This window comes from Nerophis ophidion, linkage group LG07 (genome assembly GCF_033978795.1).
Source record: "Nerophis ophidion isolate RoL-2023_Sa linkage group LG07, RoL_Noph_v1.0, whole genome shotgun sequence".
NCBI classification, from domain to species: domain Eukaryota; kingdom Metazoa; phylum Chordata; class Actinopteri; order Syngnathiformes; family Syngnathidae; genus Nerophis; species Nerophis ophidion.
In genome coordinates, this window is record NC_084617.1 from 65,850,118 (window position 1) to 65,867,249 (window position 17,132).

At 37.2% G+C, this 17,132-nt stretch overlaps 1 protein-coding gene across 2 annotated transcripts in view; it reads right to left on the bottom strand.

Moving 5' to 3' along the window:
• Positions 1–17,132, bottom strand: part of slc15a4 (solute carrier family 15 member 4) — an 89,876-nt gene that overhangs the window by 5,903 nt on the left and 66,841 nt on the right. Inside the window, exon 9 of one of the 2 annotated variants that reach the window (XM_061906888.1) lies at positions 12,667–12,811. The exons of the other annotated variant lie outside the window; for it this stretch is intronic. Within the exon in view, the coding sequence (XP_061762872.1) occupies positions 12,768–12,811 (44 nt within the window). The 3' untranslated portion in view covers positions 12,667–12,767. Of the gene's footprint in view, positions 1–12,666; positions 12,812–17,132 lie in introns of those variants that run through there. 2 annotated transcript variants of the gene reach the window in all.

Here is a 17,132-nt window from a genome sequence, read left to right on the forward strand (position 1 = left end):
AAAATGTATGTATGCCCTGGCACACCATTATCATCATTTCATCATTTTTTTTTCATAAATACTTTTTACACTTTTATACTGAAATAAATACACCTACAACTTATTAAATACCAACATAGAAAAAACTAGCGTCAGCGGTAAAGTTCTGATCCATGAAGGAAAGAAGAAAGTGAATGAATGTTTATAACTGAATACATTTTTGTCTTCAAATTTTACTTTTTTCTTTTTTTTTAATGAATTAAGTAACGTTTATGACAGCCTTTTTCCAAAACACAATGTAGAAAGTGAGATACAACAGGATAATGCATATGTTTATATATTTTTTTCAAACTGCTTACAAAAAAGTGGGACCCCAAAAATGTACTGTGGGACCCCATTTTTATGACTTGATGGGGTCCCAGGGCCCCATTCTGAAAATTCCTAGTGCTAACACTGCTGTCAACAGAAGAGAAAAAAATGCTTTATTTAAATAAATATATTTATAAAGCAAGTTCGAGTATCATTGACAAATTTTCACCTCGTCCTGGCCTTAGCACGCATATATGTATCCTCTTTTTGGGATTTCAGAATACGCTCAGCCTATCTTAGGGAACATTTTCTTTGGTTTTCATACGATTCAGTCTTAGTTTGACATTTTGGAACGGATTACTAACAAACACTAAGGTAAACTACATTATAGGGCAAACAAAGGGCAGTGCGATGGTCTCATCTCAAAAACTCTAAATTGTCCATACATGTTGGTGCAAAAGCTTCAAAAATACTTGTATGTACAGTCACAGCTTAAACAGTCATGTTGCATAAAAGTAACATAAAAATGTTTAGACAGAAGTAAAAGTGCCATACTTCCTTCTGCTGCATGAGAGACAAGGACAATAATGCCTCACATTTTTGCGATGGGGTGGCGACTTGTCCAGGGTGTACCCCGCCTTCCGCCCGATTGTAGCTGAGATAGGCGCCAGCGCCCCCCGCGACCCCAAAAGGGAATAAGCGGTAGAAAATGGATGGATGGATGGATGGATTTTTACAGTCAAAGTATGCTGCTATTGGCATATTCGATCTTTTGCTGTTTGATGAATGAATTATTGGCAAGTCACAAAGATCATCTTCTCGGTGCTGACTCTATTGACTGAATTCTCACACGTGTGTGAGGATTGGACTCTGACAGCAGATGCGTGATAAATGACTCTGCAGCGTCAGCAGGGTTCTCACATTTTAAAGCTCATTACAATTTTATCGTCAAAGTCAATGAATCAGCCTGAACCTTTAACTATGAGCTCACTTCTGCATTCTATAATGTATGTTTATATTATTCATTGTCAAAAGCGCAGTGGGGCATTAACGGACAATTGTATTTGGATAAATTAGGCACAGTCGGTATCTATAATTTCAAAAATAAATCATAAAAACATTAGGGGGTGATGGTTGCATGAGTGTCCAGTGTGCACACCCTATAACTTTGCAGAATCATTTTTGCTGCATTACTTTGCAGATGCATGTGTGCAAAGTAGCAGCCATAAAATGATCATTGCCAATATCAGTTATTTGGCAAAGTAATCGACACATTTCTAAGTAGCCATAACTAGAGATGTCCGATAATATCGGACTGCCAATATTATCGGCCGATAAATGCTTTAAAATGTAATATCGGAAATGCTCAGTAACCAGTTTCAAAAATATCGGTATCTGTTTAAAAAAGTAAAATTCATGACTTTTTAAAAAGCCACTGTTTACACATACATGGGGAGAAGTACAGAGCGCTAATAAACCTTAAAGGCACTGCCTTTGCGTGCCGGCCCAGGCACTTAATATCTACAGCTTTTCACACACACAAGTGAATGCAACGCATACTTGATCAACAGCCATACGGGTCACACTGAGGGTGACCTTTTAATAACTTTAACACTGCTACAAATATGCGCCACACTGTGAACCCACACCAAACAAGAATAACAAACACATTTCGGGAGAACATCCGCACCGTAACACAACATAAACACAACAGAACAAATACCCAGAACCCCTTGCAGCACTAACTTTTCTGGGACGCTACAATATACACCCCCCACTAACCCCCACAACTCCGCCCACCTCAACCTCCTCATGTTCTTTCAGGGAGAGCATGTCCCAAATTCCAAACTGCTGTTTTGAGGCATGTTAAAAAAAAATAATGCACTTTGTGACTTCAATAATAAATATGGCAGTGCCATGTTGGCATTTTTTTTCCATAACTTGAGTTGATGTATTTTTGAAAACCTTGTTACAATGTTTAATGCATCCAGCAGGGCATCACAACAAAATTAGGCATAATAATGTGTTAATTCCATGACTGTATATATCGGTATCGGTTGATATCGGAATCGGTAATTAAGAGTTGGACAATATCGGAATATCGGATATCGGGAAAAAAGCCATTATCGGACATCCCTAGCAATAACCTAAAATAATTAACCCATGGCATACTTACGACTACATTCGTGTGCATAATACAGTTATTTTTTTGACCAATAGTTTTAGTCTTACATATCATCAATAACTAATTTTACCTTGACTTAAATCAGACAATAACTAATCGAAGCAAAGACACATTTGCTAAGGTGATTAATACAAAAATAAAAATGGGACAAAAATGTTGACAAAAACTAAATCCATTCATATGTAATTTAGTCTTGTAGATGTTTGGGACATATCCTGGGTGATATATTGATTTTATGGAGAAATTACATTTCTTTGTTGCCTGCAGACGATTTTAAAAACAGAATCTCCTCTTACTCAGGCATACTTGGTGCCCCCAGAAGCTTCCGTAGCTTCCGCCCTACCCTACATCTCCTTAGCGGAATACCTAGAAAAACATGGCTAATGCTAATGCTAACACAAGTGAGACGTTTGTCTGAAAGAAAAATGTTGTCAGTAGATTTGTTTTGTAGCAACAGACATGTAAAAAATACTACATGCTGCAAAGTATGTTTAAAAAAAAGGATCACAAACTTATTCCTGGATCTGAAACAGAGGTTTCCAGAAATGCAACGCTTTACGAGCCAAACAAGACCGCAACCACAAACAAATACCTTACTGTGGTGGAATAATTTACACCATGTAAATTGTATGATGACAAAGAAAAACAGTTGGAAACGATTACTGAAGCAAATTCCGCGTTTATCCACTTACTGAAACTATAGTCTTCTCAATGTTTAACTTTAGTTATGTATTTCCGTACGATGTAAAATCCTTTTTTTTTTTTTAAACGTTTTTTTATTCAAGACAAAAGTTTTAAGTTTGCACTTTATTAATCTCAATGTTCAATCGAACAATATAAGTTTACTTACATAGCCCTTAATCACAAAGATCTCAAAGGGCTGCACAAGCCACGACGGCCTCCTCGGCTCAGATGCCACATCAGGACAAGAAAAACTCAACCCAATGGGAACAACGACAAACCTTGGAAGGGACCGCAGATGTGGAGATCCCCCCATGGATGACCGGTGAAATGGATGGCAAATAGATATTGGAGATTTTTTTTTTTATTTGCATGCAATGTGCAATGCTACATGTTTGTTACCGTAAGTATTTTTTTCAAGACAGAAGTATTGCTTCCCAGAGGAAGCTACTCATTTAGTTCTTTGAAAATGATTTAAAAAAAAGTAAAATCCATATCTATTCTTAAAAGAATAACGTTAATCATATTATAATTTTGCTAAGAGTATGACGTAAATATTTCAGACGAACAAAGGACGAACACTATTTGATCTCCTATTATGCAGCTCATTTTTATTTGACAGTTATTGAAATATCTTGTGTGACATCATGCACAAAAGTGCACTTTATTTGTTTTAAACTATTGTAGTGGCGTTCTGTACAAAAAGTGCACTTTAATTTAATGTTGTTTTGATATGTCATCTTAGTGACATCATGCACAAAAGCGCACCGATAGCTTGTCTTAAAATGTCTTTGACAATCTTGCACTTTCTGTTTTGGAAATGACATGAATGTTTGTGCAGATGCTTGTTAACTGTTTAATAAATACAGTTTTGGTCAATTGACTTAGTTTTGGTTTCTCTCTCTGCATGAAAGTTTAAAATGAGCATATGTTAATGCAGTATGAACAAGAATGTTTTAATGTAGACACATAGAATCATCATACTGCTGTGATTATATGCATGTGTTAATTCAAGGCTTAGGAAAAACATCAAGATATATATCGTGTATCGCGATATGGCCTAAAAAATATTGAGATATTAAAAAAAGGCCATATCGCCCAGCTCTAATTGTAATATACAGAGTTATAACTATTACAACGCACAAGAGAGGTACCTGGTTTGAGTTACGAAGGAGAGCCAATTAGATACTTTTTTTTTTGTCATGAAAAAGGAACGTTTTTGGCATGAAAAAAGGAGGTTTTTGTGGTTGGTGCACTAATTGTAAGTGTATATTGTGTTTTTTATGTTGATTTAAGTAAAAAAAATATATATATATATTTTTATTATTTATTTTTTTTTTTTAATAAAAATGAATAAAAAATTATTCTGCGGCCCGGTACAAACCGGGCCATGTCCCGGTGGTTGGGGACCACCAATTTAGATGACTAAAACTAATAGGTATTTTCATCAAAACACATCAATCAATCAATCAATGTTTACTTATATAGCCCTAAATCACTAGTGTCTCAAAGGGCTGCAAAAACCACAACACAAACCACTACGACATCCTCGGTAGGCCCACATAAGGGCAAGGAAAACTCACACCCAGTGGGACGTCGGTGACAATGATGACTATGAGAACCTTGGAGAGGACGTAAGCAATGGATGTCGAGCGGGTCTAACATGATACTGTGAAAGTTCAATCCATAATGGATCCAAAGGGAGAGTGGGACATAGGAGAAAAAGAATAGAAACGGCAGATCAACTGGTCTAAAAAGGGAGTCTATTTAAAGGCTAGAGTATACAAATTAGTTTTAAGGTGAGACTTAAATGCTTCTACTGAGGTGGCATCTCGAACTGTTACCGGGAGGGCATTCCAGACAACTGGAGCCCGAAATGAAAACGCTCTATAGCCCGCAGACTTTTTTGGGGCTTTGGGAATCACTAATAAGCCGGAGTCCTTTGAACACAGATTTCTTGCCGGGACATATGGTACAATACAATCAGCAAGACAGGCTGGAGCTAGACCGTGTTTACATGACTAAATCCAAATTAAAACTGCTATCAAAATAACACTGGCATAATAACATGATTTAATTATTGCGAGTTTATCGCTTCTCTGACTAGTAATTAATGACAGCCTTCGCATTCCCTAATAGAAATGATCAGCAAGTCAGGATGCTGGAAGTGATTACACAAGCAAATGGGTCAAAGCAAGAATGCGGAGTGCAAGCCAATCACGCCGAAGTCCAGCACAGTACGAATGGCCTTGCACAGTGCTTCTCAATTATTTGCTATCATGACCTACCGGGTGACAAAAACAACTTTACTATTGACAACTTGATACTATTTATCCATACAACACACTGTTAAGTTATTTACCTCATTATCAAAGCAGATGGATAAAATTAGCAGCGATAACATCTGCAACAACTTAAAACAATTTCCATGTTAAGTTCATCAAGTCAGATGACAGTTCGGTCTGTGATTCACAATACACAGAAAAAAAGAGCAAGTGGTTGTGCATTTTTATAAATCTGACATGGTAACATTGAACGTGTTTTAAACATGTAAACATTGGTCTCTTTGTCAGCTGTATCTGTTTACTCATTTTCAAAAATAGCTATGACTTGTTTTTTTTTGTTTATTTTGTGCAGAATTTGCAACAATATTGTTAATATTGAGTTGAAAAATTATTTTTGTATTCATTTCCAGAAAAATAATACCTTTTGTTTTTTTATATGGCTTTTGTAGGACAAAAAATGACAAAAATAAACCTCCCTAATTATTGGAAATCCCACTGTTTATGTTGAACATTTTCACCTATGAGAGTATTTGGCGAGCCTCGTTGTGTCCTACTAAATTTGGAGATCCTTGAACAGACTTTAGTTTGTTTACAAGTACAACTTTTAATGCCACTCCTTCTTTGTCTCATTTTGTCCATCAAACTTCTTGTACTGTGTGTGAATACACAAAGGTGAGCTTTGTTGATGTTATTGACTTGTTGGAGCACTAATCAGGCATGTGGTCAGTGCATGACTGCAAGCTAATCGATGCTAACATGCTATTTAGACTAGCTGTAGGTACATATTGCATCACTATGCCTTATTTGTAGGTATATTTGAGCTCATTTAATTCCCTTTACTTATGTCCTCTGTGTATTTAAATCATATCTGGATGCACCCCCCGCCACCCTGAAAGGGACAAGCGGTAGAAAATAGATGGATGGATGGATGTCTCATGACAGTGGTTCTCAAATTGGGGTATGCGTACCCTTGGGGGTACTTGAAGGTATGCCAAGGGGTACGTGAGATTTTTTTTTTAAATACTCTAAAAATAGCAACAATTCAAAAATCCTTTATAAATTTATTTATTGAATAATACTTCAACAAAATAGGAATGTAAGTTCATAAACTGTGAAAATAAATGCAACAATGCAATATTCAGTGTTGACAGCTAGATTTTTTTGTGGACATGTTCCATAAATATTGATGTTAAAGATTTATTTTTTGTGAAGAAATGTTTAGAATTAAGTTCATGAATCCAGATGGATCTCTATTACAATCCACAAAGAGGGCACTTTAAGTTGATGATTACTTCTATGTGTAGAAATCTTTATTTAGAAATGAATCACTTGTTTATTTTTCAACAAGTTTTTAGTTATTTTTATATCTTTTTTTCCAAAGAGTTCAAGAAAGACCACTACAAATGAGCAATATTTTGCACTGTTATACAATGTAATAAATCAGAAACTGATGACATAGTGCTGTATTTTACTTCTTTATCTCTTTTTTTTCATCAAACATGCATTGCTCTGATTAGGGGGTACTTGAATTAAAAAAATGTTCGCAGGGGGTACATCACTTTAAAAAGGTTGAGAACCACTGTCCCATGACATATTATTTGTATGTCATATTGGCTGAGTTGTTTGTGTGCGGTTATAGACCACAGCGAACGTTACTCAACTTGCCAAAGACTGTAATAAATCTATTATAAGAAAACAACCTGCCATTTCCTTTAACTTGAAGACACACATCTATACTTTTGGCCATTCTTATCTTATCTCACCTTCTGAGAATTCTCCGTTTTACTAATGTGTAGAGTAAATATTAAATTTAAACATTTAGGTCAGCAAAGATTTGCAGCAGCCTGTGACACATAGTCATTTTGATAATGGGCTGTTATAGCTAATATAAACACTTACATCATGTGTTGCCTTCATTATAACACTTACATGAGGCTTTTAATTATTAGATTTTTTTTTTTTTGTATTTTTGGTCCAATAAGGCTTTTTCAACATTAGCAGTGGTTCTCAACCTTTTTTCAGTGATGTACCCCCTGTGAACATTTTTTTATATTCAAGTACCCCCTAATCAGAGCAAAGCATTTTTGGTTGAAAACAAGAGATAAAGAAGTAAAATACAGCACTATGTCATCAGTTTCTGATTTATGAAATTGTATAACAGTGCAAAAGATTGCTCATTTGTAGTGGTCTTTTTTTAACTATTTGGAAAAAAAGATATAAAAATAAAAAAATTGCTGAAAAATAAACAAGTTATTCAATTATTCAATTTGGGACGGCGTGGCGCAGTGGGAGAGTGGCTGTGCGCAACCCGAGGGTCACTGGTTCAAATCCCACCCAGAACCAGCCTCGTCACGTCCGTTGTGTCCTGAGCAAGACACTTCACCCTTGCTCCTGATGGGTGCTGGTTGGCGCCTTGCATGGCAGCTCCCTCCATCAGTGTGTGAATGTGTGTGTGAATGGGTAAATGTGGAAGTAGTGTCAAAGCGCTTTGAGTACCTTGAAGGTAGAAAAGTGCTATACAAGTACAACCCATTTATCATTTATTTAATTATAAATAAAGATTTCTACACATAGAAGTAATCATCAACTCAAAGTGCCCTCTTTGGGGATTGTAATAGAAATCCATCTGGATTCATGAACTTAATTCTAAACATTTCTTCACAAAAAAATTAATCTTTAACATCATTATTTATGGAACATGTCCACAAAAAAATCTAGCTGTCAACACTGAATATTGCATTGTTGCATTTCTTTTCAAAGTTTATGAACTTGCATTCATATTTTGTATAAGTATTGTTCAATAAATATATTTTTGAATTGTTGCTATTTTTATAATATTTTTTAAAAATCTCACATACCCCTTGGCATACCTTCAAGAACCCCCAGGGGTCCACGCACCCCCATTTGAGAACCACTGTCATAGACCCTCAAACTTTAATAACCATGTGTATCAGCCCTTCGCTATCGATATATCCTCACTATAACTTAATTGACTCTTTCTTGATCCATGTGCTCCCCCTCTACAGCATTTGATGGAAATTGGTTTTGTACTTTCAATCGAAAACATGTGTCTTGTCCAACTATTTACTGAGTCAAAATGAGTAGCATATATCCCCGTGTGTCATATTTGTATATCTCAAAATGTAGACTTTTTTTTTCCTTATAATGTTAGAACCTCTACTTGCGGGTGGCAGTGTACCGTCTTCTATGCTAACACAAAAACCTTGATGTTCTTGTACATGATTTAACAGGGCATCTTGTGCTGCTGATCAAAGTATAGGACTAACGCATTTGAACATGAGATCATCAAGCTTTGCATGATCAGTTGGGCTAAGAAGAGAAGATCACAGCGACACTGCAACGGGTTATTTTTCAGTCTCCATGTTGTGAGCGCATCTTTGTTGATAATTACACATTCAGAGGAATAAACAAAAGACTATGATGACAGGATTCAACAAAAAGAACTGATGCATCTATCGATGCGGTGCGCAGCGGGCCTGAGAATAGAGTGTGAAATATTTGATCTTGGAAAATAGAGCTGGCGGATGACTGTGATGTTGTGCCACAGCGTTAATAAAATGAGACGCAGTGACAAAAATCTGACATGGACTCTAACCTAAGTAGCGGTATTAGAGCTAAACTTCATCCTGTGTAACTTCATTTTTAGTTTATTCTAAACTATTATTAATTTCAAGTGATTCCTACATGTATGTGCAGTCCATGTGTATGTAATGTACTTTCCTTAGTGTGGTCAGTTTTACAGTAACTTCATCGTGGAGAGAATCAATATACCACCTCAAGTTATTTTTTCATCTCTAATTCAAAAGGGACTTAACGTATCTGGCAAATTTAATTCCAACATTCGGCCAGGGCAGAATATAGTGCAGCCTGTGTTACAATGAGCAGCAACTAATGAAAATAGAGAAGAAAAATTGAAGAAAAAACATTTGATTATTACATAACTAATAATACAGATTTGTTTTGAAACATACATAAAACATTTGTTTAACCTTTCTCAAGAAAATGTACGCATCATTGCAAATTAAAATGATCATGATGTCACCTATTAGTGTCAAATTGACCATGCCCCTAACCAAGGCCCCACGGGAACCCTGAGGAAAAACTCAAAGTAACAACTTAAACTATTAAGTTATACAAAGCAAAAAAATATACTTACTTAAATTAATAAAACAAAGCAGACTTGTTTTTGTTTTTGTGTTAGCACGTATTAATGGTTCAACAAAATTGCCCTCACATCTAAACCCTTCTGCTTTTTTATAAAGCTTCCAATGCAATACTACCTAGAATGCTCAGCTGTTGCATATAGGTTGGCTGAAAAAATTAACCGAATACTTCTAAACCTCAAAACAGTTGGCCATAATAATGTGTCTTTAGAGAGTTGGAAAAAAAAGGCCCTCAAAATACTATTGCATATGATTTATTTAGTTAAATTCTACAGAGAAATATTTATCTATTACATTTATTTAGAAAAAAATATATTGCTATTCATGTGACCTCACTGAAGGCTTTCTAAGGTCATTTTACCTCTAAACTGAACCAAACTGAGGCTAATCCACCATTTGTTTTCATTTTTTACAAATAAGAATTGATAAGAGATCCAGTGTCAGGCTTGCTCCTGACAGTTTGTTTGTGTTCTAGTTCTTTCTTCTCTGTGTGTAGTATTTCCTGTCAGCGCTCTTATTTTGTTGGTTTCCTGTCTATCTCCCTGAGCGCTGTTTCCCCTTAGCTGCGGCTGATTGGCACCTGGCCACACCTGGTGTCAATCAGCCCGGGTCCTATTTTTACCTGCTTTTGTCCTCCAGTCAGGGCTGGATTATTGTCATGAATTGTCGCTCCTGTCGTGTCGTGTCGTCGCAGCATAGAGGTAAGCTATATTTGGTAGCTTTGTGTAGCTTACTGTCTTTTGTTCCCTGCTTCCAGTTTTTTTTTGTCCATAGCCAAGTTTGTTATTTGCCTCATGCGCGCTTTTTGTTGTACCCTTTGTTTGTTTTTGTTTTTGTGTTAAAGATTAAATCATGTTTTCTCACTCCATGCCTACCTCCTTCTCTGCATCTTGGGGTTTGTCACAAACTAACTCTGACTTCCGGTAAAGAACCGAACCATTAAGCGGAATCAAAAGTGAAATTACCACCGGAGAAATCTCAACAATTCCCATCCCTACCGGCAACTAATAACTTAATACATGTAACTGAAACCAAACTATTGTTGTGTCTTACGTTAAATAAAACCAGTACTGCTATAAATGTGAGAGAACTAACAACATAATTATGTGAATTTGGCCTGTTTGGACAAGTGGTGAGTACCAAACTCATCCAGTCTGTTACACATATGGTAACCCATTTTTTTTTTTTACCATAAAGGATAAAATCAAATCTAATTAATCTGATCAAGACACCTCCAATATGTTAACATAAAAAACATTTTACGGAGAATAATTACTCAAGCAGAATAAGCACTTTTAACTTTAGTTGGCACTTATTTTTTTTGCAGTCATTCTCAGTTTAAAAAAAAGAGTCAACGATACGTGCGATTCTTTTTTAGTTATGTTGATTTCACCGAATGATATGTGGGAAAACTAGTCTGTTTCTGCACATGCAAAGTTTCACCGTACAAGAACTAAGACAACCTTTTGGTAAAAAATTTAATTGGGAACCCAATATCATAGAAAAAGTAGCGTGTACGAAAACCGAGACACCAGTATGTAATATACAGCCTAATTTAAGTAATTGTATTTACATACTTACAAAAGAACTGAAGGAAATTATATTTATATAGCACTTTTCTGTAGTGACTCAAAGTGAAACCTATTATCTACATTTTTAGGCTACATTTAAACCAGTGTGGGTGGCACTGGAAGCAGGTGGGTAAAGGGTCTTGTCCAGCTGTGACTAGGAAGGCAGAAACAGAAATCGAACCTGGAACCCTTAAGTTGCTGGCACGGCCGTTCTGCAAGAGGAAGGTTGCTTATTATTTTAGAACAAGCCAATTATTTAAATGGTTGTGAAATTGGCCCTGTCCTTGAAATGTTTTAATTTTAACAACTGTAGTTTCATTATACATATAAGTTAGGGTTTTAGTCGCCCCCACTTGTGCCAATAAGGGTGCCAGACGCTTTCACACACCTGGGAGGCTATTAACTGCACCCACAAAAACAATCTGGCACATGCTATCCAGTGTAATGGTGAATGCACCGATTCATATATTGGAGAAACAAAACAACCACTAAGCCAAACTATTCAGGCCGAGACTCAGCTGTCTACCTGCAACTCAAGGAAAATCAGCACTCCTTTGAGAACAAATTTACAGATTCTGGACAGGAGGACGGTTGGTATGAAAGAGGAATGAGGGAAGCCATATACGTCAAGGTTAAAAAAACATCCCTGAAGAGAAGGAGGTGGTCTGCGACACCACCTATCTCCCACATACAACACTGTCCTTTCAACTATTCCAAAAAGACTAGACTAAGAAAAATTCTGGTCACAAATGCTCCTTTGTGCCGTTTGCCATTCTGAATGGAACGCTAACGTGGGTGATTCCAACTATTTTGGGCGATTAGTGGTCGATCCACAGTGATCGTTCTGCCAAACAATACCTCAATACTAACTAGGGGGAAATTGCACTTCAACGACTGTCATTGGCATTGACAGTAGGATTGCTTGTTTGAATCTCAACAGTTGTTTTTCTTACTACGATAGGGTGAAACCCTCCTTACCCAGGTACACCCTCCTGGTATTGGAGTACAAATGTTTGGCAAGACTATATCTGACCAACCTAAGTGTAAGACTAATATGAGCATGAACTGATGAAAACTACTTGGATGAGAGGCGAAACATCTTCAAAGACAAAACAAACAGTCCAGTTGCAATCGATCGAATGCCCTGAGATTCCAGCTGGCAAATTTAAAAAAAGGTGTAGTTTCAAAAACAATTTGAAATGCCGAGCTATATTTGACAGCTCTTTAACTTGTAAGACAGGGGTAGGGAACCTATGGCTCAAGAGCCAGATGTGGCCCTTTTGATGACTGCATCTGGCTCTCGGATAAATCTGAGCTGACAATGCTTAACACCATAAGTAATGAATAGTGTTAAAAATAACGTTCAAAATATAAAACATTCTCATGTTTTTTTTAATGTTCAAGAAGTTGCATTAATGGTGAGAGGTTATTTATTTATTATTGGTTAGTGTGGGGCTTCTTCAGCCCACCAACACTGACATGAGAACCTGTTTCAGGGTTACAATATTGTTTTCTTTTTCAATAAGTCTCTCAGTTGCTTTCCAGCAATTGTCTTTTTCTCTTTCGTTCTCGCTCACGCTCTGGCTCCAGCTCCAACCCCGTCTCTCCTGCCGGCTGCTGCTTATAACAGAGCGAAAGGTGATTAGATAACATGGCCCAGGTGGGCCATCTACGCACCCGTCGCTGATTTCGAGGCCAGTCCTGGCAACACCCCGCATCGCTGCAGGCCCGCAGGCCACTCCCCCTCTGCAGTTAGCTTCAGAATAACAATGTTATTACAAAGAATAAGAGACATATTATTCTCTAGAAATGTTGGTCTTACTTAAAAATGCAGTTGTGTTCAGTGTTAAAAAAAATATTGTATGGCTCGTACGGAAATACATTTTTAAATATTTGGCTTCTTGGCTCTCTCAGCCAAAAAGGTTCCCGACCCCTGTTGTAAGAGGTCAGGTTCAGGAAGTGTTTTAAGACATGACTTCATGTTTTTACAACTGTTCTCTGTGAATGTGCCTTTTCCATCATTGACTAAGTAAATGACAAGAGTGTGATTACACAGAGAGCCTGAAGTATGATATTTTGGGAATATCTTGACCTTCGGAATCCAGATGAAATGGGTCAATATCAATTTAAAATGGATCAATTGATCCACACCCACAAATGCCATAACCAAACATTGTAATGCTTCAACGGCTCCATTACCTTCCAGAGCTGCAGAATGAAATTACATAGGAAATCGAAGACATGTAGTTTTCGCTCGGAATATAGTAGTTTTATGGAATCCTTATATAACTTGATGTTGAAATTTTACAGAACAGTTTAATGTTGTGTGCTGAAAACTAACCCTGCTCCGCTTATATGCATGCCATCTACTTAAAGTTTAAGTTACATTTTCAAACACAATGCAGCCTGTGTCAGCTTAGTCTACTCCGACCAAGAAGGCCGTCATTAAAACACTGACATTTTAGTTAATGCAGCCAAAAAAACTGCTTCAGCGAGATGTGCGAATGTCATCTTGCTCCGAATGTCTTAAAAAGCTGGGGACATCTGATAGGATGTTGGTGAGGATGGACAGTGGTCAAACAAAAGGCCGTATGCTGTCACAGGACTAGAACAGCTCACAAAAGAGCACATTTTAAATTAAATGTTTTTATATAAAAGGGGTTTAAAATGAAATGCTAAAAACGACATTTTAAGAAAAGGACACTCTTGTTGGCAGGATAGAAAGTGGATCTCAACTGATTCCGCTTGTGAGAATAAAACTGTATTGTACTGGTGTGCACCAGGGAGTAATTGCACCTTCTTTTACAACAACCAGATAGAAAAAGCAATACATGAATCGACATCCAAAGCAAATGGGGGGAAGGACATAGAATGAATGAGAAGGATCACTAATTTTTGCACACGATCATACTAAATGGAAAAATTGATACCAGATATGGAAGAAATAAAAGCCATTTCACATCATCTTTAACAGCTGATGACTACATGAGTGAACACACAAAAGGTCACATTAGCCATATGAAAAGTTCATCTACCTATATTGACTAAAGCAAAATGTTCTTTACCACAAGTTCAAATTGGTGATTTGAATTAACAATATTTTTTTCTTTAAACTTAGTACATTTTGGCCCCTATCATTCAAATAATCTCTTTCTTTTTTTTAGATTTCACCTCCATTATATTGCTGTTTGTTCTAGTGCAGGGGTCGGGAACCTTTTTGGCTGGGAGAGCCATGAAAGCCAAATATTTCAAAATGTATTTCCGTGAGAGCCATATAATATTTTTTTAACAGTGAATACAACTAAATGCGTGCATTTTTAAGTAAGACCAACATTCTTAGAGTATAATAAGTGTCTTCTTATTTTTATTAACATTGTTATTCTAAAGTTAACCAATAATAAATACAATACTTCTTACCATTAATGCGACATCTTGGACAGGTGGGATAGAAAACGTATGGTTGGATTAAAATGCATTAGAATGTTTTATAATTTGAACGTTATTTTTAACACTGATTACCAGCAGAATTATTTATTACTCATTGTGTTAAGCAATGTCAGCTAAGATTTATCTGAGAGCCAGATCCAGTTATCAAAAGAGCCACATCTGGCTCTAGAGCCATTGGTTCCCTATCACTGTTCTAGTGGAACCTCGATTGACAAATCCTTCACTTTACAAACTTTTCGATTTACGAACCAACGACCGAATAGAAATATGTTTTGTCGTACAAATCTTTTTTCTGAGTACACACGTTTCATCCACCCATTGTGTGCCTGCAAAGCAGCCATTTTGTGCCAGGCAGCACATCCACTGTGGGTGGGCTTATCGATTTTCGTGCTTTTTCAGTCAGCAGAGCAGTGCTGTCGTACGCTAATGTGCTAATTGTTACGCTGTGAGCTTTTTAGGTGTTTTTTTTTTTTTAACCTTATCACAACATTTTCATAGCTTTTCTAGATCAATGTAAGTCTAAGGAAAAGCAATAGACAAACGGTGTGTGGTTTGAAACATTCAGGGAGTATTCACTGTGTTGTCAACACTGTAACCCTCCTTAAATTACCATGAATTGATTAACGTGGACCCGGACTTAAACAAGTTGAAAATCTTATTCGGGTGTTACCATTTAGTGGTCAATTGTACGGAATATGTACTGAACTGTGCAATCTACTAATACAAGTTTCAATCAATCAATCCCATCCCTCTTTCATCAGCTGCTTGGCAAGAAGATTAACCAACAACAATTGGATTTCAATTTTTATTCCTATTTATTGTGGTAATGTTAAGGGGATTTGTAATTTGAAACAGAGTGCACTACAGGGCTTGTAACAATGTGTGTGTCTGCGTGGGTAAAAACTCCTTGTTATGTTTGATATAAAATACTTTATATATTGGTAGAGCGGCCGTGCCAGCAACTTGAGGGTTGCAGGTTCGATCCCCGCTTCCGCCATCCTAGTCACTGCCGTTGTGTTCTTGGGCAAGACACTTTACCCACCTGCTCCCAGTGCCACCCACACTGGTTTAAATGCAAACATTAGATATTGGGTTTCACTATGTAAAGCACTTTGAGTCACTAGAGAAAAAGCGTTATATAAATATAATTCACTTCACTTCACTTCAAACTACAGTCCGCGGGCATTGGTCTTTCTGATCCGGGCCACCAACAAAATAAAACAGAATTGAGAAAACTGTGTTATAATTATGGTAAATAAATGTTAAATGGGTTATACTTGTATAGCGCTTTTCTACCTTCAAGGTACTCAAAGCGCTTTGACACTATTTCCACATTCACCCATTCACATCCACTTAGGAGAATTCACACACTGATGGTGGGAGCTGCCAGGCAAGGCCCTAACCACGACCCATCAGGAGCAAGGGTGAAGTGTCTTAAAGGCCTACTGACCACACAGTCTGATGATAGTTTATTCAGCAATGATGAAATATTAACATTGCAACACATGCCAATACGGCTGGTTTAGTTCACTAAATTATAATTTTAAATTTTCCGCGGAGTTTCTTGTTGAAAACGTCGCGAAATGATGACGCGTGCGCTTGACGTCTTGAGTTGGAGGGGACATATTAGCGCAGCACCACTAGCGGCTAAAAGTCGTCTCTTTTCATCGCGTAATTACACAGTATTCTGGACATCTGTGTTGCTGAATCTTTTGCAATTTGTTCAATTAATAATGGAGAAGTCAAAGTAGAAAGATGGAGTTGGGAAGCTTTAGCCTTTAGCCACACAAACACACGTTGTTTCCTTGTTTAAAATTCCCGGAGGTGAAGCTTTACTATGGATAAGAGCGGTCAAGCGAACATGGATCCCGACCACTTGTCAACCGGCAGGTTTCGGTGAGAAAATTGTGGTAAAAAGTCGCCTCTTACCGGAGATCAGCGGAACTTCTGTCGTGCTGCTGCCGTGACTAATTCCCTCAGAGGCTGGCGTCAAAACAATCGTGGGCACACCCCTCCGACTATCAGGTACTATTTAACTCCCTAAAACACTAGCAACACAATAGAAAGATAAGGAATTTCCCAGAATTATCCTAGTAAATGTGTCTAAAAACATCTGAATCGCTCACAATGCAATCGCCTTTGTTTGAAATTTTTTTTTCCTAGTCCTTCGCTATCAATATCCTCAGCCACAAATCTTTCATCCTCGCTCAAATGAATTGGGAAATTGTCGTTTTCTCGGTCCGAATAGCTCCTTTTGTTGGAGGCTCCCATTATAAACAATGTGAGGATGTGAGGAGCTATCACACGGATGACGTCATCGTCTGCGACTTCCGGTACAGGCAAGGCTTTTTATTAGCGACCAAAAGTTGCGAACATTATCATCGATGTTCTCTACTACATCCTTTCAGCAAAAATATGGCAATATTGCGAAACGATCAAGTATGACACATAGAATGGACCTGCTATCCCCGTTTGAATAGGAAAATCTCAT